This window comes from Dipteris shenzhenensis, chromosome 2, assembly GCF_047967505.1.
Source record: "Dipteris shenzhenensis isolate YYH24624 ecotype China chromosome 2, Dip_SZ_1.0, whole genome shotgun sequence".
NCBI lineage: Eukaryota > Viridiplantae > Streptophyta > Polypodiopsida > Gleicheniales > Dipteridaceae > Dipteris > Dipteris shenzhenensis.
Window position 1 is genome coordinate 61,122,912 of NC_141597.1, and position 26,583 is coordinate 61,149,494.

A 26,583-nucleotide genomic window follows, 5' to 3' on the forward strand; every position below is an offset into this window, starting at 1 on the left:
ATTGTTTGGCAGGGAGAGAGAGAGAGAGAGAGAGAGAGAGAGGCGGGAGGAAAGAGCGGGAGAAATGAGATGCGCGAGTGGAGTAGGAGAGGACGGAGGGACTGGGGAGGAAGAGACACGAGAAGAGGAGAGTCATTGCTGTAGCGAGAAAGGCCCTGTACGAGACTCATTCCTGTGAGAGAGAGAGAAGAGAGAGAGGGGGGGGGGGGATTCTTGTTGTGTCCGCTAGCAGACGAAGCATAGCCCCACACGCATTTACTCCCTCGCAGCACAGCTCAGCTCTCCCTCGCCATCCCCTTACCCATCTTCATGGCGGCTCATTCCATCCCCTTCGTTCGTCTGAGTCAAACCTCGTCGGTCTCCACATATCTTTGCCTTGCTTTCCTCCTCTCTGGCATCCGCCTCATTGCTCCATAGAATCCATCTGGCAAGCTACCCCGCTCTTTTCCCTCGTTGTAGCTCGCAACTTCCCGCTGCCTGTCGTGGCAGGCAGTGCTCTGTGCCCAACGTGTCTGCGGATCCAGGGACTCTCTTTCTTTGCGAGCCTAACCAAGGAGCGGATTTCCTCGCACTTCTCTTAAAGTAAAAAAGCTGTTCCACCGATGACGGTATGCACCTATACTTTGTTTCAACGCCCTGCCCTAAATACAACGTTTATGTTGATTTTACGGAGACTCCCGCCTCGATATCTCTTTCACTGGGATCGCACTCTGGATTACGATCTTGAGTTGTAGTTTAGAAACTTTTTGTTTGAAGACTAGCAACGGGAATTGAGAAGAGGAAGACATACATTTGAATATGGATGGAATCGCCTTTCTCCTCTTGCTAAGATCGTTTAGGCGACGCTTGCCTTGAGCATCATGACTTGGATCTGGACCAAATGGTGAGTCTCCATGTCTTGTAGCATAGCCAACGCTGCTGTCATGGGCCACTTAAATCCCTGCTTACGCTTAAACTTCAGACTTTTTACATGCGTTCGAAAACATCTTTACGAGTATCGACTTCTAGTTGCCATGCATCTCCGATCTGAACGTCAACGCGTTGATGCTGGCCATCAGCGTGCCTACGCTTTTGCTTGACTGGGATCGGCAGGGTGTACTCATTACGCATATACATAGTGCTTTCTGGCCTCCCGTGAAAGCAAATTTATGATGCTTGTAGCATGCGCATCTGAGTTTTATATATCACAAGGCTGGGAAAAATCGCGCCGACTTCTTGATTTTTTCCCAAAGTGGAATAATGAAATAATTGTAGTTATAGTTTTATAATTGTATTCCTTCTGGAATTGATGCAGCAACGTCCAACTCATGTTCCAAAGTTTGGGAACTGGGATGCCAATGATCATGTTCCTTTCACAGTAGTTTTTGAGAATGCACGGGCTGGTAAAGGTGGTGGTGGTAAGATGATCAATCCCAATGACCCTTCTGAAAATCCCGCAGCATTTGGTTTGAGAAGTGACGAGCTGCCTCCTCAATCTCGAGATGAAAGAAGGGGCAATAAAGAAGAAGATGGGCAGAATGCAGGCCTTCCTACTCGAAGGCCCTCCGGAGATGCACAGGGATATCGTCGGCCAGGCGGCAATGGAGGGCAATCGAGAACAAATGCAGATGGATCCAGACGAGGTTCAGCAGTGGGTGGTGTCAGAGACAATGGTGCAACAGGGACTGGACTTGGGGAAAACCAAGGAGCTGATCAGTCTCCTAACCATCAGGCAGCATATCAAGGTCGACTTGGCAACAGGCCAGCATCAGCTTCTCCTGCGTGGGAAAGGAAAGTCCCTCCTGAAGGAGGGACCATGTTTGCGCCAGCTACTCCAGGGAAATCTCGTCTCCGGCCAGGATCAACACGAGGAGATGAAACAGTAAGTTTACATATTAAAATTCCATGTTTGTAGCTGCTGCTTGAAGTTGTCTGAAGTACATATTACAGAATTTGAAATGCTTTGACATACAGTCTGCATTAGTCGTTATCATATGTGGTTATCTTTTGGTCTTTAATCAATGCTGTTCAGGAATGTAGAAAAGGGGTAGGGAACAGATTGGAGAAAGGGGGATTGAGAAGAGGAATGGAGAGAAGGAAGGAGAAGGGGTTGGGGGGGGAGAGAGAGAGAGAGAGAGAGAGATTGGGGAAGAGAGAGAGTGTAGGCTGCAAGGAGGAGGAAGGAGGGAGAGTAGATAGGATGTTACAGCCGAAAGTACTACAAAACTGGAGGGCTTGGACTTCGCTCCATTATCCCCTCTAACCCTCACTAAAACACCCCTAAATAAACCCCTTTTTCCCTCATTACAGCCATCCCTCAAAAAAAAGTTTGTCCTCAAAATTGCACTTGCCTCCTGCTGTAAAAAGGACACTTTTTATCATGCATGCCACCAGGGTCAAAAGGAAATGCAATATATTCCTTTGCCTTGGGTGTTGTGGCACCTTCAGCGTCATGTGGGTGGTAATCCATTCTCGTAAGATCATCATCCATAATCACATGAGTTCCAGCTGTCCCCATGGGGTTTGTTCTGCACAATGCATTGTGTTTTGCTGTGCACTTTCATCCACATTTGCTTGCTTTTTCATATACCCAACGGCTTAGCATCAATGAGGTTTCTTTGCATTGCATCTCTAGTTATGCTGTCCTTACCAAATGTGAAGAACTGAAAATCGTCTTCCTTATAGCTGCTGTGTTTGGACTCACAACTCCATGAGTTTCTCTAATCCCTCAACATCCCCTAGATCTGGAGTTCTCACATATGAAACAACATAGGGCTCCAATACTTGGATGCTAGCATGTACGTCTTTCGGATGTCTTCTAAAGATGGCACAATTGCTGAAACATGGTGCATCTAGCCTCTGAACAGCCAAATAACCTGAGAGAGACAAATCAGGCCTGCTAGGAGTCATGTAGGCATGGTCCCTTGATCTTTCTATGTCGCTGGATACACCAAAGCTCAACCCCCTGACAACAAAATTATCAAACACATTGTCTGAACCTATTTTGGTAGACCAAGGAGGGGGCAATGGATGAAACAAGAAAATGCTAGATCCCGTTTGACCTCCATTTGCTTTGGGCTGAAAAGGGTTAGCTGTCCATGTTGCTGTGGAGTAAGAAGACAACACAAACATGTACGGAGAACAAAGGCTATCAGCCACGTGCAACCCAAAGTGCATGTGCTGACCCATAGTCTTGCGTATGCATGCCATATTGACTGCATCCGAGCATCATTGAGCAAGTCGTCTCTGCCATAGTCCTCAACAAACCGAGATCCAGTCAAGCCCTCTGAAAAGTACGCCTTCTTTGTTGAAGGAGAGGCATGAGCTTGCATATGTTGATATTGAAGATATGCTGCAACCAAATCTGTAACAGAAGTACCATTCACTGGTTGCATGCTTCCCACACGATACTAGCAGGTTGCATGTAGCTCCTAGTTCTTTTACTTAAGCTCTCCATACAAGGCACAATTGATATCACATCAAGGAGGAGGAAGGAGGGAGAGAGGATAGGATTAGATGTCACATCCAAAAGTACTACAAGAGTGGAGGGCTTGGACTTATATAGTCCCCTCCATTATCCCATCTAACCGGGGACCCCTAAATTAACCCATTTTCCCCCTTCATTACAAGGAAGTTGTATTTGCGTGTTTGTAAAAAGAGGAAGGACTGCCTGTCCAGTTGCAAGACCCAAACAGTTTGTTCATGTATGTGTCAGTTTATGCAATAGGTATGCATGTGTTCATACAATAGTCTACTGTGTTTTTGCTGGGTGTCGTGGAGATGGGTGATAATTATTAACTTTGTGGGTGATTGGCATGGACTTAAAGTCTGCACTCTCTGGTTTGCCATTACAAGATAAGTATGGGCACGTTCCTGGACTATGGTGATGGCCTTTTGAAATTTAATGGTCATAAGACATGCAGAAATTGGTATGGAGTTGTTGGTAGGGAGTTGAGAATAAGCTCACAACTAGTGTCATAGGATAACAATGAGACATGTGGGAAGGGATTCGTGCTCATGGTGATGTAGGTCCTGAAGACCTGCAAAACAAGCTGTCATGGAGAAAAAGTTGCCATGCAGTTTTCTGGATCTATACTGTCAACTTGTGTGAAGGGGCTAGATTTGGCCTCCCATTAGGCCTAGAAACCTCACTATTCTGAAATTGTACCATGTTCTGCCATGCTCAGTTGGGTCAATAGAACCCTGTCAATCAAGGTCAGTAGTTCTGCCCTTGTCTACTCAAAATTTGTACTTTTGCAACCTCTAGTCTTTAGGTTTTGAGCTATATTAGAGCCATTTGTAGATAACTCCGGCAGTGGCTCAAGGGTGGGGCATGCATTAGGGAGAAGACCTTGAGCAGAGAGTTTGTTCAGGTTGAGAAGCAAAACTTATAGCAGCCACAACACCTTTCTGTATCAACATGCCATGTACAAAATGGGGAAGGATGGTTATTGGTTCAAGCAATGACACTATTATACACTACTATTTTGAAATTTATATGCAGTGGAGGCAATTGGTGCACACAAGGCAAGGAGTCAAAACTCCTGGCGATCCATCCTGGAATACTTGGCAAGCTAGCAATATTCCCATTAGCCTGGGTTTCCCCCATTTGTACCATATAGTGTGCTCTGTTTGCCTTTCTTATATTGGCACCTAATCTCCAGTTTTGCAGCGGCGAGGGCAGGGGATTCCCTGTCATGAAGGAGTCGAGGTAGGCGTAGGGAGCTGAGAGGTTGAAAATGAGGTCGATGTGTTTAATGAGGGAAAGGCTGACTGCTTGTATGGTCATCTCCTTTGCCTTTATAACCTTCTAAACTGGTAGCCCTATTAGGCTTAGATTAGTCTCAGCCATCTTCTTGTGAAGGGGAACTGATTGCAAAAGTCATAGATAAGAATGCTTGGATTCTAGTGATAGGAAGCATTTAGGGAATTTTATAGCTGGTTTGTGTTCTCACCCATGCCATGCCGACTAGGACCATTTCTCCACCCTTGTGGAGGCAAACGGAAATCTCCAAACGGGGTGTGTCGGAGATCCCACTGCACTGATCAAACTTCCCTTTCGGGGATGAAGGACCATGAGCGTTACCTCCAATGGTAGAGGATAAGAGTTCGGAACCTCCAGATAGTTCCAAGGTCCTAACCTCTAGAAGTCCCGCGGTAAGGGATGCCCAGGCTGGAGGTTAGGGGCCGCTAATTGGGAAGACGAGCCTCGTCTCTTAGGATCCCTCCCTGAACGGGCCTGCTGTTGCGATTAGGAGGTAGAAGGGGGCGTCATCGTTCCCTTGCCAACTGATAGGGGTGTCAAAGTGGAAGAACTTGTTGCTGAAGTGGAGAGAGGGACAGCAAGAGAGGGAGTGGTGGGGATGCGGGGGATAGAGGGAGGGGGGCGGGTGAGGGTGACTATAGGAGGGGGGACTTGTAAGAAATCCTAGATTTACTATATTTAGAAATGTGCTAAGGAACAGAAAGGAGACTGAAATAGTAGAGAACAAGGAATAATTGTATTGCTTGAATGTCTGTAGGGTATCCGTTGTGTGTCATCCATACAATTGTTCCTCTCTTATATAGAGAGTGAAGAGTCACACATGAAAAGGTGTGTACTCCAAAGGGTATGTGCATGAAGAGGTGTGTACCCCTTGTGAAGGGTGTGACCCTTGATGAGAGGGTACATTACAATAGAAATGTCTCTTCAATAGAGTGTCTCTTGTGAAGGGTTGTGCCTCATAGGAAGTGTCCCGTCGAAAGGGCAAGGGTTGTGCCTCATAGGAAGTGTCCCTTCGAAAGGGCATACCCTTCCACAAGTGTCCATTCATCAAACCATCCATAAGTCTAGAAATAGAGAAAGGAATACGTCACAGATCGTGACATCCCCTCCCACTCAAAATAAGACCCTGGTGGAGATAATGAACTGATGTAGAAAATATCACTGTAAATCTTGAAAATACTGCTGTAAAATGTTAGGGTACTGCTGTAAGTCTTCATCAGATTGCCAAGTAGTGTCGGAGTCGTCCAGATCTCGCCAAAGAACAAGGAATTCCGTGATAAGTCGATGTCGAGTCTCTCGCTGTCGATGGTCCAGAATACGCTCAGGAATAAGGAGAACATAATCGTCTTCGATTTTTGGGACATAATCTTCTGCAGGAGGAATTGCTTCATCGCCTGGAATGTACGTCTTTAGCCAAGAAACATGAAATGTTGGATGGATTTTACCCCATGATGGTGGTAATTCCAATTTGTAACTTAAAGGTGAATTTTTCTTGACGATCTGGAAAGGTCCATAGTATCTTGGTTGCAACTTAGGAAACACAGACTTAACCGTCTTATAGCGATGTGGGGCTACAAATAATAGCACCATGTTGCCAGTGTTAAATTCCAGGTGACGTCTATATTTATTGGCAGACCGTTGATATCGCTCTTGCCCTTTTCGCATATGATCCCTGACTTGGAGTAGAATGTCTTGTATTTCTTGAACCAGTTGATCAGCTAGGGCCACTTGATGTTGAAGTACAAAATTCATTGGTACAATCGGAGTGTGTCCATAAGCTGCTTGGAATGGAGTCATGCTGATGGCACTATGGAAAGAGTTATTATAAGCAAACTCAAGGAGTGGTAGATACTCTTCCTAAGCTGCTAGGCGTGACTGAATATAATGTCGAAGCATTTCTTCCAGAACTTGGTTGACTCTTTCAGTCTGGCCATCTGATTCTGGGTGGTAGGCTGAACTGAACAGTAGAGTTGTACCCAAAGATTCGAACAGTGAAATCCAAAAGTGACTGGTAAACTTAGGATCTGTGTCGGATATAATATTCTTGGGCAATCCATGGTGTCGGAAGATGTGTTGTATAAAGAGTTTGGCTATGTCCGGAGCCTGTGCACTGCTTTTGCAAGCAACAAAGTGTGCCATTTTGGACAATCGATCAACAATTACCATAATTTGAGTGTTACCTCTGGAGGATCGTGGTAGTGTTGTAATGAAATCCATGGAAATACTTTCCCACCTTTCAGTTGGAACTGGAAGATGCTGAAGAAGTCCGGTTGGAAGTCATCGGCTTGCTTTCATTTGTTGACAAGATAAGCAAGATGTAACCATTTTGATGACGTCGCTTTTCATCTGAGGCCAGTAGTATGTTGCACTGAGTAACCTATAAGTCTTGTTGATGCCTGGATGGGCAGCATAAGGAACTACATATGCTCTTTTAACAAAAGACGTCGAACATCCTTGTCATGTGGTACACAGACGCAATCTTGATAATACAGAAGGTCGTCCGTATAAGAATAGGATGAGAAAATCTTATGTTCGGAAGTCGAAGGTTGATCTTTTGAAAGAACTTGTACTGCTGTGCCGAAGTCTTTATCATTGAAATACTTCCCTTTGAATGAATTCGGAACATCCACAGATAATGCAGAGATTACCATAGCTGATGCTAGAGGTAACCTGGTGAGAGCATCTGCAACTACATTGCGTAGTCCTGGAATGTACTCAATGGTCATGTGAAAGTTGGCCAGAAACTCATCCCAGCGTGCTTGTCGAGCGTTCATAACTTTAAAGAGTGATGGTTTGTCTTGACCACAGAGTCGGCTTCCATGAGATAATGTTTCCAAGAGCGATAAGCATGTACAATGGTAAGAAACTCCTTATCATAAACCGGGTATCGGGTTTGGATATCGGAATGTTTATGGCTGTCAAAAGCAATAACTCTGCCTTCTTGCATCAAGACTGCTCCTGTAGCGATGTCGGAAGCGTCGGTCATGACTTCAAATGGAAGGTTTGGGTCAGCAAGCCATAACTGGTGTGGTAGTGAGTGCTTGCTTGAGTTCGGACATAGGAGCTGCGATTTTGGAAAACTGATAGACCTTGGTATGGTAGAAGTTTGCCAATCCGAGAAAAGAGCGGACATCATGAACATTCTTAGGAGTAGGCCAGTTTTGGATTACCTCGACCTTCTTGGGATCCACAGAGATGCCTTGAGCTGAAATAACATGTCCCAAATATTCGAGTTGGGTCTTGAAGAACTCACTCTTCTCAATGTTGATGTAGAGAGAATTTGCGCGGAGAACTTCAAAAAGTTGGTGAAGATGTTGTTTGTGCTCATGTAGGGATTTGCTGAAAACGAGGATGTCATCGAGGTAAATGATGACGAACTTATCGAGGAAAGGCCTGAAGATGTCGTTCATTAGTGTCATAAATGTGGCCGGGGCATTGTTTAACCCAAAGGGCATGACCAAATATTCATAGTGTCCATACTTTGTTCAAAAAGCTGTCTTGTACTCATCGCCTTCTCGTATGCGAATTTGATGATAACCTGAACAAAGATCAATCTTTGAGAATTGTGTTGCATGTAGAAGTTGATTGAAAAGGTCATCGATGCGAGGCAATGGATACTTGTTTTTGATAGTGAGCTTGTTGAGGGCTCAGTTGTCGATGCAGAGGCGCATTGACTTATTCTTTTTTTCCACAAGTAGTACAGGAGATCCGAAAGGGCAGTGATAGGGCCGAATGTGACCTTTGTTGAGTAGCTCGGTGACTTGTCTTTGGATTTCTTCATTTTAAGTGTAAGAAACCCGATAAGGAGGTTTCGATGGTGGATTACTGCCGGGAATAAGTTCGATTGGGTGACCCATTGGTTGTCGAGGTGGTAACTGCTTTGGCAATTCCTGTGGAAAAATATCTAGGTAAGGCTGGAAAAAAGGTTGGTTGAGGTATTCAAGAGGATCCTTTGTTGGACTTCTTTACTTGTAGGGCAGAGGCAACTGGGATTGAAGGAGAGTCCCTAGAACCAGTTAGCTCAATAAGTTTTCCCTGGTGGATAAACTGGATAGTATGGCTGCGAAAACTGATTGATGGATCATAGTCGTAGAGCCACTGTTGTCCAAGTATGACATCGTACCAAGAAAGAGGCATGATGTCGAAGTTCAACTTGTCCATATAATGTTGGATGCGAAAAGACAAGTTTTTGATCCTGGTGTTGCACAAGAAAGTAGTTCCATTTGCGAGTTCAATTTGATAGTCTATGAGACTAGGACTGGTGGTCAATCGAAGTTTGTCGACCATAGAACTAGCTAGGAAGTTATGAGAGCAGCCAGTGTCGATGAGGATAGTGACCGTTGTTCCACGAATCGATCCTTGAATACAAAGTACTTGAGTGGCCAGGGAAGGTTCGGGGTTGCTGGCAAGGCTCAGGTGGATGGTATTTGCCATTCGAACAGCTTTGCCTTTCTTGTCTTGTGTTGGGGTAGCATCTTCTCTTTGGGAAGTGCTAGGTTCTATATTGGAATTTTGCTTTGGTCGCTTGGGACAATCGAACCATCTATGGTCGCCTGTACAGATGGTACAAAGTCCTTGTGTGCTGGAGTTGTTCTTCTTGTCAGTGGCCGCACCTTTATGTTGGGGATGTCGGTAATGACTTTGTGAAGAAGAAGAGGCGCGATCCTTGGAGGAGTGCTTCTGTTGGAATCCAGCATATGATTTCTGAGTCTTCTGGGGATTTTGAGAGTGTCGCTGATCTTGATTACCGGAGTTTTTTCGAAGTCTGGTGTTATCTTGAGGGCGAGCACCTTTGGCCATAGTAGAGTTCTGTGTGCGATTAGCACTTTGCTTCCCTGTGTTTTGGAAATTTGTAATGCGCTCTGCGTAAGCAATAGCACCAGCTGTGGTGGTGATGTTTGCTTTAAGGACATCAATGCGTAATGAGGGATTTAGGCTTGAGATGAAAGCATGAAGGCGATCATCCTTAGTTAAACCATCAATCTCCAGCACCAATGTGGTGAATTGAGAGATGTAGGAAGACGGGGAGTCCGTTTGCTCCAACTGTCGGAGTTTTGAACGTGCTTGGAAGTCCGCATTGGCAGGTATGAACTGCTTACGGAGCACGTGTTCAAAACGTTCCCATGTTAACACACTTTTGCCGTTCTTTAAGCGTCTTTGCCACCATAGAAAAGCTATATCCTTGAGGAGGGAGGCTGCCAAGGCGATCTTTTTGCCTTCAGTGAGGTCAACAGTATCAAAATACATGTGCATTTTTGCGAGCCATTGGTCAACTGTTCGACGATTGCGTTGACCAGTGTAGGCTTCCGGAAGTTTGATGTCAAGTCTTTTAGTTTTTGAAGCTTGAAGTAAACGGTAGAGGGCACGTAGTTCAGTGTTTTCTACCCTTGGTGGGAATGAATCCGCATAGTCGTCTGGTTGCGTCACGTCATCCTTTGTATGTGTGGTATTGCGAGAATCTTGAAGTTGTTGAACTTTCTGGACCAAGTCGGAGATGCTATCCTAAAGCTGGGAAATTTGAAGTTGCAGTAGTGTTTCGCCTTGTACTTGACTTCAAGGGTCTTTTTTGGACTTGAGTCTTTGATCTTTGGAGAGGCTTCACGCGAGCGTTGCAACATATCGGAGATCCTTGTGAGAAAAGCGCGAACTTGCGCTCTAGTTTGTACCATTCCTGGAAGAAGATTTGGGCTGCTCCCTGAGGTTGCTCATGTTGGAGGGGGCAGGTGAGGCAGGATGGAACCACCCGTGGAAGTTTGGTAAAGGAGGTGCTGTCTGAGGTAACACTGGTGATGCCGAAAGTGGTGTTACTGCTCGTGAGAGGACAGGAGTAGGTTGCAGAGTCCACACGAAGGGATAAGGAGCTGCTGTTGGAAGTGGAGGATATCCAGGAGAAGGAGTGCCTTCAGAGTGTAAATACTGTCTTGGTGAAGGTACAACTTGTATAGGAGGATATCTGGGAGCTGAAGGAGGTGTAGAGTACCCTGTAGATGCTGAAGGTGAGGGGTAAAATTCTCTCCAAAGATGGACAGCAAACTCTTGAGGAATATCGGGTTCTGGGTATCTTCGTGTCTCGTGGAACACAACCTGGACTATGCCGAGGAAGTAATGTAACTGAGATGCCTCACGCAGAAGATATAGGATGTGGTCCAAATCACTAGGAGGGCACGTGACACAGAAGACCCACGATGCAAAAGCTCCGAAATGGGCTGGTTGTGCAATCTGAACACGATATTGTGTGGTAGATGATGCGTGAGGTGTCCTTGAAATGCTGGGTGAATTACCAGGGGTTTCCATGCTTTAAGGAAGCGTCTTTCGTTTGCTGTAATTTGATAATGACAAGAGAATCCTTAGAAGTAGAATGGAAAGACTCCACCTGGCAATGATTTAATCTGCCAAATTGTTGCGTAGAAGAGGCCTGCAGATTTCTGTCCGGAGGTCCATGTTGCAATGGGTGGCGAGGAGCAGATCTGGGCCTGGCATTTAATAGGCTGTCTTCATCGCGATAGGAGGCTGAAACTGCTGCTGATCTGGCAGGAAAAAGGTGGCGAACCAAGGAGAGCAGGTTATCAATGGCGCAACAGGCTGCAGGTACCCAATTCTGGATTGCAATAGGGGCTGGTGCACCAGGCTGCTGATGTCATGGAAGACTGGGAAACAGAAAAGGGGAAGCGGGCTGTCAATGGCGAAAATCTGGTTGCAGGCTGATTTGCAGCAGAATGGCTGGCTGGCGCTGTGCTCACGCTGCAGACTGGCAGGGAACAGGGCCGAAAAACCAGCGAGACTAGGGGCTGCGAAATGGCGAGGGGCTGGCAGCGAAATGGCGAGGGGCTGGCAGCGAAATGGCGAGGCAGGGCTGGCAGTGAAATGGTGCAAACAGGGGCTGGCAGCGAGCAGGGGCTGGCAGCGAGATGGCGCAAGCAGGGCTGGCAGCGAAATGTCCCAAGCAAGGCTGGCAACGAGCAGGGGCTGGCAGCGAGATGGCGCAAGCAGGGGCTGGCTGCGAAACCAACCTGATTTGACAAAAAACCTGTAGGTGTTGAAAAGGTACGTCCCTTTTTTTTTTTGTTTGGGCTGCCTACATGTGGTGGTTGCCCAAAAATTAAAGGGTGGGTTTATTTAACCCTAGGGTAGCTAGGGTAACCCTAAGGTTGGGGGCTGGGTTTTCCATTTTAACCCCTCTAGGTACCCTTTTTATAAGTGCTTGGTGCCTAAAAGGTGTGCCTATTCGAAGGGGTGTGACCCTTGGAATAGGTGCACCTTTTCATGAAGGGGTGTGTCCCTGTTTTTAAAAGGGGTGTCCCTACATGAATAGGTGTGTCCTTTTGTCCACGATGGGGTGTGTCCCTTGGGTGAGGAGTTGAGACTCTTCATCAAAAGGTGTGTCCGATGGTGGAAAAGGTGCATCCCTTGGTTTTGGGACAGCCCAAGCACTTGAAAAGACACGATTTTTGTCGTGTCCATTCACATCAACTCGTGATGTGTGGGAGATGGAGAGGCCATAGATAACTTTAGGCAGGGTTGGCGCGAAAATTTTTTAACGCTCATCCTCTCCATCTCTTCCATGCATAATGTGCACGGACATCCTTCTAGTGGAAAAGATGTATCAGATCGGCGCTAGAAGGTAGGGGGCATTTCCTATAGGCAGGAGCGAATTTTGCTCTGATACCACTGTAAGAAATCCTAGATTTACTATATTTAGAAATGTGCTAAGGAACATAAAGGAGACTGAAATAGCAGAGAACAAGGAATAATTGTATTGCTTGAATGTCTGTAGGGTATCCGTTGTGTGTCATCCATACAATTGGGCCTCTCTTATATAGAGAGTGAAGAGTCACACATGAAAAGGTGTGTACTCCAAAGGGTATGTGCATGAAGAGGTGTGTACCCTTTGTGAAGGGTGTGACCCTTGATGAGAGGGTACATTACAATAGAAATTCTTCAATAGAGTGTCTCTTGTGAAGGGTTGTGCCTCATAGGAAGTGTCCCATCGAAAGGGCAAGGGTTGTGCCTCATAGGAAGTGTCCCGTCGAAAGGGCATACCCTTCCACAAGTGTCCATTCATCAAACCATCCATAAGTCTAGAAATAGAGAAAGGAATACGTCACAGATCGTGACAGGACTGAGGGGGCGGGGAGAACCCTGGAGGGGGAGGGCGAAGTGAAGATGAGGAGGGGGAGGGGTCTGGGGGGGGAGGAGGAGGAGGGATAAGGACGACATCAGGTCCCCCTGCTGATCTAGCTCGCCAAGGCTCTGGATCGGCTCCTCCGTAGTTCTCATCGAACTAGCGATTGCAGCTTCCACCATCACTGTGTCTGGAGCTCCTGGGGCTCGCTGCTGTTGCAAGGGTGGGTGTAGAGGTTGAACCTCCGAAGTTGGAGGATCGGCAGAGTGGGCGGTGGCCCTTGCTGTCGGAGGAGGTGGCTCTTGCTGATCCTCCTTCGAGGCCTCTCGGTCAACCTTGTCCCTCTCTCTGCGATTGGCCCTCTGCCTGCTGCGTTTGCAGGCTTGCTTACTTTGTTTCTTTTTCTTTTTAACTTGTGTCTAGTCCCTTGCTGAGGGGGTAGCCCATGGGGTTTGAGACTCCTGTTGCTCCTGCCTGAGAGGGAGTTGAACTTGGGCTTGTTGACTTTGCCTACTTTGCGGAGGAGGCGGGGGAGGCGCACGGGGGAGGCCACGGGGGCAATCTTTGGCGAGGCGATCGATTTGTCTGCACCTAAGACATATGCCTAGTAACCCGGAAGATCTCCATCCTCTGGCGATTAGCCTTCTCCTTTAGTGCTAGCCTTCGTCATGGCTGAGTTGCCTTTCACCTTTGGAGTGCCGACAGAAACTCAGTACGAAGACTTCATATAAATGGATGCTCAAGTATGTGTGGGTGTGTGGATTTGTATGTGTGAGAGCATACTTTAATACTATGGTGTACACCCATTGTTGCCCGGCGCTGATGACGTCAGTGGGGATGTCATAGTAGCTAGTCCCTGCTATGCGTGATGGAGTTTATGGTTTTCAATCTTATGAGTGACTCTCTAGAGATTGAAACTGCACTATGTTGTGTTTTTAGAGGATGAGTTTGGGAATGTTTCTGGATTCATCTAGGTATATCCTCTGGCGAAGTGTGCCCTATACTTACAAAGTTGAGGAATCCCGATAAACGAATGGAGTATCAAAAGCGGCCTGGCGCTGGTCTTCCCAAACCTTCTAGACCTGCAGATTGCTCAAGAACTTGACAAAAGTTTGTGCTAAAGCTAACGAATGCTTGTTATCTTAAGAACAGGACTTGTGAAATCACCTTCAGCTGAATGCCCTCTACAAGGTTGCATCGATGTCAATGGAGGAAAGGCCCTATCTACATATGGTTGCTTGGTGACGGAATACAGTCACTTGGTGATGGGGCTGACGATACGGTGCCCGTTCACTTGTGCAAGGTCACAGTATTGTGTGCATATCTCTCTCTCTCTCTCTCTCTCTCTCCCTCCCCCCCCTTTTTCCGCCGCCACAAAATGCGTTTTGAGCTGTCGAAACATTTCTGCCCGAAACGTCTGTACGAAGCGGCTGAAACGGCCTGTTTTTTGGCCCAACCCTACATTAGGGTTTCTGTGTAAAAAGCCTACAGCTGCCTTTCTCACTTGTGCAAGGTCAGAGTCACCACAAGATGCGTTTTGAGCTGTCGAAACATTTCGAAACGTTTCTGACCAAAACGTCTCTGCGAAGCGGCTCAAACGGCCTGTTTTTTGGCCCAACCCTACATTAGGGTTTCTGTGTAAAAAGCCTACAGCTGCCTTTTTCTAAATTTCTGCTCCTGCCACATCCCTGCGCCTGTTTGATGCTCCTATTGTGCATCCTTGTCTACCTGCGCAGCTGCTCTACCTCTCCACTATGGTCTGCTCTCCTCTTGCAGGCTGGTCACTGCAGCCTGGGATGGCTGCTCCAGCTAAGAGTTTTCCTCTCCATCCCATTCCCTTGCAAGTCGCCTCTCCATTTCATTCCCTCGTCCCTCTCCACCATCCCATCCCCTTGAAAGTTGAGAGAGATACATCATTTGAGAGAGAGAGAGAGAGAGAGAGAGAGAGAGAGAGAGAGAGAACGTGTCTGTGTATGGTCATTGATGTCTAGACACTAGAGGTGGTCCCATGTGGACAATAAAGTCTTTAGAATACAAGTTTGAGTCCTCACATGTGTACTAGACTTCAGTATTTCAGATTATATGTATTGTTATATTATATATTTTATTCAAGACATCTATTAATTATGTGCATTTCTAGATGGAACTCCTCTGAGATTTTCGAAACGTTTCTAAAAGAAACCTTGAAATCTGTTTCTAGAAACGTTTCTGGTGATTCTGTGCAGCAAGGTATACCGTAGTTTTCTGTACATGGGCCAACAAGTTGTATGGTGTACAGAACTTTACGGCATTGACAGCTTGGAGCAGAAGGATGTAAGGACTAAGAGTGGAGAGCTCTGGAGCATGAATCATGTGTTGCAGCAGATGATGGCGCTGAGATTTGTGACGCTGCTTGTGCTGCTTGATGTGCTTTGCTATTCCCACCCCAAGATGCTGATTGAGCTTGTCCGTTGCAACCTCTCCTTTGTAGCATAGCTAGCCAATATGGCTAGATCTTCAAGAGCGCGTGAAATGTAGAAGATGAAGTCATCTGAACATAAAAGACTAAGAAGGTGCTATGATACCAATTAAATGAAGGGATGGGGAAGATTTTGAGAAGAGGGAGGAATTAGCAGAAGGGATAGAGAGAGAGAGAGAGAGAGAGAGAGAGAGAGAGAGATGCACTCTTGCATGTTTGGACAGGAAGCAGGGGATCTGAGCGTAGATTAGGATTGTAGGGTTCACATCAAAAGATAAAGATCCAGAGCAAATGAGGGGAGGGTACTTATTTAACCCCTTTTAACCTCTATCTTGCAAACACCCTCAAGTACTAATTATGCTAGCCCTCACTAACTTGGCCAACTTTTGGACTTCATTAATTTGAAGACTAAAAGAGAGTAAATGAAAGTATCTTTTTAAAAAAACGTCTGATATAGCATTGGGGAATGTTCGAATCATGATTACCTTTTTTTGGTATTTCATTATAAAATTGTTATTTAATTATTTGTTTCATCTATAATTATATATTGTCTCTTAAACTTTATCTAAAAAGCTTTCAGCTAGGCACAAAGGTCTTGTAATCCCTGTAATGATTCTTGCGGTTTGTAAGGGAGCCTAGTATATATGTCGTGAACTGTTTCTATATTCGAGTGTGCATCAATCTTAGAAGATCTATGTAGTCTAGGGGGAGAAAGCGAAGCATCCTTGGTTTTCTCTCATCGTTTTTGCGTGTACTTGAGTTATTAATTGACAAACTATTAGTGGTCTCCTCTTAGAAATTTTATCCAAGGTTTTGACAATGTTACAATGAAATACGCTGCAAAACAGCCAGATAGGAGTCCAGCACTTCCTAAATTTGGTGCTTGGGATGAGAAGGACCCTTCTTCTGGTGAAGGATTCACAGTCATATTCAATCAAGCCCGCAATGAAAAGAAAACAGGTGGACCTGTTCGCATACCAGCACTGCAAGCAGAATCGCCTGCTGGAATGGACCATGGTGATGCATACAAAAGGCCCCAGCACATGCAAGCGCCCCAAAAGAAGGCCTCGGTAAGGACACATTTGTAGAGTATTGCCTGATGACTATTTTTCTAACCATACTACATTTGTGTACTCTCCACCCTCTTGGTAGGAATGTATTGATTCTTGTTATGTTTAATTGGGTTCGTCAGACTTGGGCATGTTGCTTTTCACCATCAGCAGAGCAGTGAAGACCGATGGCATTGCAGCATCGTGGAAAATTTGGCACTTCTGTCTAGATGACACGCCAATCTGGGATGAGGCGGTTTCAATATTTTGGAGGGAAAAGGTTGAAAGTCACGTTGGAAATTAGTCATCCTATAATAGTTTTGTCCTGAAGTTTATTGGTCGATGCGGACTCAAGTCTCTTGTTTCTGGAGTCTAAAGGCTATCTAATGATCACATTTACAAGCTGTGTGAGGCTGATGAATAATGCAAAAATGGGAAGGTGTCCCTGAAGTTGATTATATAAGTCTGTAATGATTGAAAGACTCACTTGCTGGAACCAGTAGACAAATGGTACTCCAGGCAAGGATGAATCTGGTTGTGCACCTGTGGTGTCAGCTAAGACGTGTTTCAATTTCGAGATCAAGTTTTTGGCGGTCTGATTTTTTTAGTGAGACTTGCTGTTATTTTGTACTCTTGCACTCTTTGAGTCTAGAGTCCAGACTCTAAACAGTGGCTAATCAGCTTGCCCTTATTTTTTGTCAAGCTTGTAATATTTTTAAGTGATGGTTCAAATAAATAAATTTCATTTGCAGGTATGATGCACTCGTGGATTTACCTCAATTTGAACTGCCTTGCAGCTACATGCTATCCTACTATATGTTCATCTGGCCTGATGGCTTCTCACCATTGCTAGCTATATGCAGTTCCTACATTCATTTAGCATCTTCCTTTTCTGTTGAATATTCCTATTGTTGCTTATTTGATTTCATCTACTGCCATGGTTAAGGTGTTTTGAAATTAATGTCTGACTCCACTGTTTGCATGTGACTGACAAGACCCAATTCTCTGTAACCAATAATAACAATGATCGGCATGATCAACTTAAAATGAATGTCTGACACTCCACTGCTTGCATGTGGCGATGACAAGACTCAATTCTCCGAAACCAGTAGAGACTACATCACATTGATCGGCATGTATATGATCATACCACTCATTTACTCCCCAGTGATACCTATGATCCAAAACATAGATGATCAGAATGCATGCTTATTTATCAATAATTAATAGTTTGATGGGATTTGTACTTCCAAGCAATATTTACCATGTCAGCTGAAAGGGCAAGCATAAATTTCTCTAGATATGCATGTGACAATGCCCCCAACCTCTTCTTCCTCCCCAAATTTTTCCCTGCATAGTGGTTGGTTGCATTTAAAACCATATGATGGTAGTTGTAAGATTTTGAAAGGATTATCAGGTCAATAGATTTAAGGTCATGTATGGCAAGCAATTTAAAACATGTAAAGTGAATGATATGTCAACATGTAGTAGGAAAGGTTTATTTGTAGCGAGGTCTAAATGTGGGAAAACTTAGGTAAAAGATCGATAGAAAGCATGGGCCATGAAGGGTTTTTGGAATATAAAATAGATGGTCTTGAAAACATGGGCTATGTATGTGAGAGAGAGAGAGAGAGAGAGAGAGAGAGAGAGAGCAAATGGGCTTCTCCTAGTGTCTTTGCAATGGGTTGGCAACCTGTTATTATTGAAAGGACTATGAAAAGCACTACGTGCTATCATTAATCTGGTTGAAATGTTAACTAGGCATGATGGGGATGATAAGGTGGATAGAAACTATTTGCTAATCAACCCATTAATGAAGTGCACTTAACCCATTGAATTTCACTCAGATTTCCCTTGAGGTCTCATGCCTTTTGGAGGAGGATGTGAGTATGTTCATGTAAGAGAATCCCATGAGTATTCGAATCGAAATACTTCAAAACAACAATAAGCATATCAAAGTCTTCCAAAGGTGTTGAATACGGGCATGGTACTTGCAATGATTAGTAATGTAGATGCTCTTCAATGCTCAATGAACTTAAGAAATCATTCCCATGTTTTAAATATCCTTGCATCCTTGACTATACAATTTTCATGCAATATACAACTCACTTTTTTATGAGTTTGACACTAACTAATGCCATTCTAAGCAACGTAATCTTAGCCACAAGTTTTCTTATGTGTGCAAGAGTTGTACTTTTTTACGTTTCAAAGATAGATGACTACATGCACATTTTACACAAAATGGTCATTATTTTATGACAAGAAGAAACAATCCTAACGGTTCGATATTGGTGAAGTGAACCCATAATTTTATCTGGCTCTTAATTTAAAGTGCCCCCTTTCTAGCTGAACACTACCTATGTTATTCACATTGGAATGTAGAAAATGTAGAATTGAAGATAGGCTTAGCAAAGCACACATTATGTATGCAAGTCAACCTAGATGCTTTTGATATTGTTGGCTAATACCACGTTGAACTTAAAGGTCTATGTTCATGCTGTTGGATTCATCATATTGACTAGGGGACTTACCTTTGACTAAGGGACATCCAAAGTCATCTATAGTTTAAGGAAATATATTACGATGAAGGACCAGAGATTAGGTCAAATCTTACTCGTCCATCATCCCAAGCATTTCATTTCTTTGTATGCCTATTGAGAAATATATGCACACAATCTCGAAATCATTGGAACACTTCACCCACCTATAGTGTGCATGGAGCTACTTTGACCTTTTCAAACTCTTGATGAAGTTGCATGCGTTAAGGTGACTAAGGCTACACTACAATGCAAACACTCTACTCACTCTTGAGGTAGAAGATGTATGTAACATTGGGATGGGGTGTTGTGAGACATATTTGAACTTTCCTAAAATAGGGAATTTATCATAGGTGTAAGCAGTTGAATACTCAATAAGGATTCCATGCTAAGGAGTTTGTGATAAGGAGAGACCATAAGTCTCAATCTCTAAGGAGTCACACAACAAATCTCAATGAGTGCATTAGCAACTACATGGTGTGAGAACCTCTGCTATTGACATAAGGAGATTCAATTGACAAGGTAACTTCTTGAATGCATTTGAGATAAGGGAGTCTTGATATTAAAGGTTGAAAGTTTGTGGCTTTTGAGCATGATGACAACTTAGCAGTAGTAATACATTGAGGATAAAGGTGGTCAAGAGAGAACTACCTCTAAGGAGGCACCACACCTAATTATGCTACGGAGGCAATTTAAACAAGTTTCACATGGGAGAAATTGTAACGACTATAGATGGTAGAATCTACCAAGGCTATAATCAATAATTTGGGGCTTGAAGTGATTTGATGTAGATTATTAACTATTCACCATTTACATGGTACCACCCATGTGGCTAGTGGTTATCAATAATCTACATCACATCACTTCAAGCCTCAAATTCTTTCCTGCAACCATGCTAATCTTTATTGAATTTCCTCTATGAAACTCTTTGAATTGCTTCCTTTGATGACATCAGTAGGTGTACAACTATCCACAGTTAACTATATGAAATGGCTAGGAACAAATCTGGGGCTTGGAGGGGACCCAGATAGGTGTGGATTTGCTATTGTTGCAAGAGGGCACATCCTGGGCAGAGGCAAAGCGCAAATTAGGGCAACACGCGGTGCGAGAGGCAGCAACACATGGTTGATGGGGCCTAAGAGGCACATACATGACACAATACATGGCATGGGATGCGTGCAGACATGGCCAATGGGTTATATCACCATGTCACTAGTTTTTACAAGACTAGACGCCAAGGGGGGAGAGAGAGAGAGAGAGAGAGAGAGAGAGAGAGAGAGAGAGAGAGAGAGAGAGAGAGAGAGAGAGAGAGAGAGAGAGAGAGAGAGGGAGAGAATACAATATAATATAATATAATATTATACAGTTTATAATATAGTATATATTATATTATATAAGAGCACTAAGAGAGGGACACTGAGAGATATAGAGAGAGATAGGGGCAGTAGAGGGAGGACTTATTGTGGAGTTGGAAGGCAATTTTATCCCATTCTAGTGTCTATTTGAATTGTTGGTATACACTTGAATAGTGTAAGGAATCCTTACAATTGGTGTACTAAAAGCTATGTCTTTGCCTATCTTTGTAGGACTATTGGTTGTCTATCTAATTACATGTGCTTTTCTTAACTCGTTGAAGTGGTTTCTTCTTCCATGTGAGGTTTGGATTTCTCAATGTCATAGTCACTTCAATCTATCAAGCACATATTCACCACACACATACAAGAGCTTGTAGGATGGTTATGTGTTTGTGAATTCATCCAATATGTACACATAGTGCATTAAATTTACCCCATCCCCCTATTGTCATCATTGCAAAATCATGGCATCGCGAGAGAAATAGTAGGTCTAGTGAGAGCTCATCGTTTGCAAAATCATGGCCTAGAGAGAGAAATAGGTCTAGTGAGAGCTCATTGTTCATCGGCGGAGAAAGCATGAGAACTCTCAAATTAGACTCCAATTTCATTCCCTTCTTTACCTTACTCTAAACCTTTTTAGACCCGAACCTCTCTCTCTCTCTCTCTCTCTCTCTCTCTTTGTGCACTATCTTTTCGTACAAGCTCTGCGTTTCTTATACTTCTTTCTTTGTCAACAAAATGGTAGGTGGTTATGCTGCAAGAAGTACATTGGATTTTGATTGGACTTTCAGAATGAAACTAGTGATCAAGGTGCTGATCTTTTATGTTTCTTTTTTGTAGGTGCATCTAACATATTTTCCTTCCACACCAAAGGATGTCAATGCAAGGACACTAACACGTCTGACCAGTTGAGAGCAAGAGGTAAACATTGTCAAACAATATGAGGCTACAAATAAAAGAAAGCATCGATAGAAAGTAAGGATGAAGCAAGGTGTTGCAGATCAATCTATTGTTGAAGTTGACATGGACAAGAGACAAAAGATAGCGAATGAGGTTGTGTTATTCTTTCTGAAAAAAACAAGCAGAATGGACTCAGCAGATAGCTAGAAAGGATATCTTTGAACAAATCATTTCTCATCCCCGTGTCAAGCATTTGCACAATCCCAATGATGAACTTCAGTTGTTGCAGGGATCAATGGTATCCAACATTTGCAACACCTTAAGCCATGTCAAGCAACCCCACGAACCTTTGATGAAGTTTTCTTTAAAAGATCTACCATGATGATGGTGATGAATTATAATGGACCAAAAACCTAGAATTTAACATTACAAAAGCCTCGAAGCTTTTGGGTGTCCATAGAAGGAATTTTTAGTCTACAAAATCTCATTTGTTGGTGGAAAATCAGGGAATGTTGTTGTTATCCAAGTGCCGAAGATGACGACGACGATGTAGCAGTATTACACAAGAGGTTTATGATATTGTCTTTGCATTTCGGACTCAAGAAACAAGGGTGTTCCCTAATAAGAAAGATGTATGTCAAAAGAGGTTAAGCAAAAAAAGTTGCATGAAGCATCCTATCCACATCTTCTCGAGGAACCTTAGGTCAATGCACAGTGGCTTTGTAGCTTTCATGGGAGTGCTATTGGATACTTCTAATAGACACAACAGTGCTTTACACATTCATTGTCCCCCCATAAATTCGATGGATTTTTGGATTGCTTTAGATAGAGGTGCGTTTTGACTGCTTTGAAAATTCTGTGTGGCTACTAGGGGCCATAATGAAGATCGCATGGAATTGCTTTCAGACTATTTTTTGATTGTTTGGAGCCATGATGAACTGCTTTGAGAGTGTTTTCAAACAATTTCTTTGAGTAACTGCTTGGAGATTGCTTTGAGTAACTGCTTTGAGACGGCTTCCAGTAACTACTTTGAGATTGCTCACAATGCACAAAGGGGCACAAAGTGATATAATAGTTTTGGCCACAAAGAAACCTATGGGATGGCATGATGAATTGCTTTGAAAGTTGTTTCCAATTGCTTCTTGACTGGTTGAAGACATCATGAACTGCTATGAGAGTGTTTTCAGACAATTGAATTAAGATTGCTTTGAGACTTCTTCCAGTAACTTCTTTGAGACTACTCACAGTGCACAAAGTGATATGATAGTTTTGGCCACAAGGAAACCTATGGCATGGCATGATGAACTACTTTGAGAGTTGTTTCAGATTGCTTGACTGGTTGGAGACATCATGAACTACTATGAGAGTGTTTTCAGACAGTTGCTTTGAGATGACTTTGAGTAACTGCTTTGAGACTACTTTCAATAATTGCTTTGAGATTGCTCACAATGCACAAAGGGGGAACAAAATGATATGTCAATTTTGGCCACAAATAACCTATGGGATGGCATGATTGTTGGACTTGAACCTTGGTTGTTGTAAAGTGGGTGAGTCTATGATGAGAGCACTATTACATAATGAGCATAGTGCTGGTGATTTTTCTTTGAAATCAGATAATTGATAGTCTATGTAGCTGCTTTTGAGAGATCCCTTGATTTGTATGCTGCCATAGTTTGAGCTCTTCCAGCAATTCAAGGATGCCTTTCCAGAGATCAAAATTCAACAATGCTCATTTGAGTGCTTGAAGCCCTATTTTCATGCAAAAGCTAAAGGACAGGTACACATGCTGTTGCATTTATCACATGCAAATGATTTGTATCAAGGATGCAGTCAATCAGCTATGGATGCAAAGTTTTGGTCTTATGGAGCATCTTGCAACTGTGATTGTGAAATATGTGGAAATAGCAGAGGTTGTAGAGCTTTTAGACAAGCTTACAAGGGTGTCACTCCCCTTGGGGAGTCTATGGTGTGCCCCAAACTTGTTGGAGGCGTATTCCACCATCTTCAATGTCTATTGGGTGAGTATAAAAAATATGGTCCAAAGAACATGTCATGTTTCCCTCATGAGATGAATCAAGTTTCCAAAAAGGTGATGGTGAAGGTCTTCTAGAATGTAGACACAACCACCACTATGAATGGAAAAAAGAAGCAAAGGAAAAACCTTGTGAGGAAGGAGATGGATTGTGAGACGATCTTATATGGTTAATGAAGAAGCACCTAAAAATATTCATTAAGCGCAATTACACTTATAAGTGGCAGACTAAACAGTTCAAAGAGTGCGTGCTACGATTTCCTTAAGATGTGGTAGTTTCGGTGGTCGACTTTGTAGAATACTGATCTTTCAAGGAGCAAAAATAGATTTAGTTCATGCATTGGCACTCCAACCAGGTTACAATTTTTGTGCACATAACATACATTCGTATTAAAAGTGAGGTGGAGAAGATATTTCACTTCTTTATTTCAAATGATAAGGTGCATGACACCCTCTTTGTCCCCAGCATTGTTTTATACTACATCATTGCTTTATGCCACCATCCAATAAGCAAAATAGTGAGAACCAGTTTTAACTTTAGTTGGGAAGATAGGTGTCATAAACACCCCTCCCTTGTTATCGGAGTCACAATAAATATCAATGCTTGGCCATACACTTATCAAGCTTAATGTAAGTATATGATTGCTTGGGAAGCACAATCAGTCTAGAGGTTAAGGAGTGAAAAATAATGAACCTTTGTAGAGGGAAAAGGGGGGAAATTTAATACAAATTAATAGAAATAATGGGCAGGGGAAGGGTTAAGAGAAAGGAATTTTAACAAAAGGGGAGGGGGGGGTAGAAGAGGTTAAAAAAGTAATAATCGAAATAAATGTAAACTGGGCTAAGGAAGTAAAAGATAATATTAGAAAATTAATTTTAAGGGGGGGGGACGAGAGGGGGAGAGAAATTTTATCTAATTGGGGGAGAGAAAAGAATTGGCGGGGAGAGAGAAGGTGGTGGTAGCGAGTTAACCGTCACAGCTTGTGTGGAGACACTCAAGGTTCGAGCTGTAGAGAATTTGTAGACTTTGGGGGAACTAAAAAGAGCAGTTGCCAGAGCGCGATTAGTGATGCAGGTGGGGAGAAGAGGGCCATGAAGAGGTGAGCATAGACTGTGAGCCAAGAGTATGGCGAGTGCAAGTATGTGGATGACAGTGTGTCGTAGAGGTACGGAGAGAAGGGGTAGGGAATGTTGTAATGAGAGACTCTTGCTTTATAGGCAAGTAAAGGTTGGTTGGGCACAAGTTATAGGACGGTCGAGGAGATGAGGTAGTGTGGAGTCCAAGGCTCTAGAAGTGTAACAATCTACGCGGAGCCCGAAATGAGGCATGGTAAGAAGCATAGATCACGGATCGAGGAAGCGCGAATCGAGGTACAGATGAAGAGCGACGCACATGGGGATTAAGGGGTTTGGTTTATTAAAAAGGGGTAATTTTCAACAAGATAAATATGAAAAAAACAAGGGGAAGGGAGGGGGTGGGGTGTTTTGGGTAAAGTTTGGTAGGTGCGGGTAAAGTTTGGTAGAGCTAGAAAAAAAGGTTGGAGTAAGAAAATAGAAAAAATTTAAGAAAATTTCAGAAAAAATAAAATAAAAAGAAAAGGAAAATTTTTAAGAGATATTTAAAAAGGAAAAATAATTTTGAAAAGAGGGGGGTAAGGTAGTAGGATAGGGGGTAGAAAATGCATACTAAGTTTAGGGGGGGAGAGTATTAGGAGGAAATGGGGAAATATTGAAAAGGTATAAAGTAATAAAAAGGACAATAAAAGGGAATAATTAGAAGTAAAAAGATTAAAGTAGGAGATAAGGGAGATAAATTAATAACAAAGTAGATATTTTTTATAAGAAATAATAAGAAGGGAAAAGTAGTATTTGAAAATTAATAGACGAAATTAAGAAGGAATTTTAAAATAGGAAGAAATTAAAAAAATTAAAGGAGATAAAGAGGTAAATTAGAGAGAAAAGAAAGAATGAAGAAAAAGGGGGTTTGAGGATTTAAAAATGGAAAATTAGATTAAAGGAGGATTTAAAGGAGAAAGAAGGCAATTAAAGGAGGGGGGATTCAAATGGGAAAAAAAAAAGAGGGGGGGGGGGGGGGGGAAGGGGAAATAGGGTAAAGTGAAAGTAAAGGGGGAGAGGAATAGGAAGTGTGTATGTGTGTGTGTGTGTGTGTGTGTGTGTGTGTGTGTGGGTGGGTGTGGGTGTGTGTGGAAGACTTAATAACACCCCTTTGCATAGTGAAAAGACAAAAGAGTAAAGCTAGACGATGGAATAGGACTTAATTGCATTAACAGAGAAGTTTGTACAAGTCGATGAATTCGTGTTTATAAAGGAAACCACCAATGGGCCATTTTGTAGAAATGACTTTGTGGAAAATGTATAGAAGTTGAGCTTGGATAAGTCCTGGCAAGCATCACTTTTATTGAAGAGGGGAGTCTGCCTACCTACCACCAGCCAACAAGAAAAATGATAAGAACCATATTTCAACTTGGTTGGGAAGACGTGTCATAGACACCCCTCACTTTTTATCAGGATCACAATAAAAATAGTTGCTCACTCTAAAGCTAAATTTTGATATTATGCTTTAAGTGTAAAAATTCATTGGGGTGAGTTGAAGAAAAAACTGAATAAATGGTTATGTACGGAGGAAAAATTTAATGTATTAGGTATGAGAATGTGAAAGGATAAGGAGGAGCAGAGAACTTAAGATTTAAAGCAATAAATGTAATATTAAGACTTAGAATGTAAGGCAAGGAGAAATTATAAGAAAGAGGAGTTTAAACTAATACTTTATATCATTAAGTGTAAAATTTTAACAAAGAAAACTTAACATAAAATATTTCAAAAAAATATTTAGAGAAGGAAGACTTAGAAAAATTTAAGAAAAAGTTTTTAAATTGAAAGACATAGAAAGAAGGGGGAGTAAGTTAAAAAGGGATGGGAGAGTAAGTTGTATGAAAAAATCCATAACCATTAACAGCATATGGTAGGTAGAGAGAGAGATCATTTTAAAAAGAAGAGAGAAATTTTAGGAAAATTTGAGGAAATGAGCCTTAATAAGGGGAAGAGGAAGGGGATTGAATTTCAATAGTAGGAGTAGAAAAAAAGGGGCAAAAATGGGGGTTGGCTGGGGGGGTTGGGGGTGGTGGTATGAATGTGGAAGGGGAAGAATTATATAGGAGATAAGAAAAGGGGTTATATATATTGGAGAAAGAGAAATTATATAGGTGGAGAAAATAGGGCGAGAGGATAGAGAGGCATTCAAGGCCCTTGGGGCGAGAGGGGGTGGGGGTTGGAATAAAGATATGGACCTTTGAGTCCATGGTGTAGTTGACCGTACAATAGTCAAGGAGCCAACTATACAAGCAACAACAGATCAGGGAGCTACA

At 43.1% G+C, this 26,583-nt stretch overlaps 1 protein-coding gene across 2 annotated transcripts; it reads left to right on the forward strand.

Annotated features, from left to right (window-relative positions):
• The first annotated feature begins 79 nt into the window (after positions 1-79).
• On the forward strand, positions 80-17,119 carry LOC147905093 (RPM1-interacting protein 4-like). 2 transcript variants are annotated; one of them, XM_087390134.1, is made up of 4 exons: positions 80-608; positions 1,295-1,861; positions 16,173-16,394; positions 16,517-17,119. In XM_087390134.1, the coding sequence occupies exons 1-4, from the start codon at positions 603-605 to the stop codon at positions 16,553-16,555; spliced, it is 834 nt and encodes a 277-aa protein (XP_087246260.1). In that variant the 5' UTR covers positions 80-602; the 3' UTR covers positions 16,556-17,119. The 2 variants fall into 2 exon arrangements, with proteins under 2 accessions (XP_087246260.1, XP_087246267.1); XM_087390141.1 differs by lacking the exon at positions 80-608 and adding an exon at positions 681-883.
• The last annotated feature ends 9,464 nt before the right edge of the window (positions 17,120-26,583 follow it).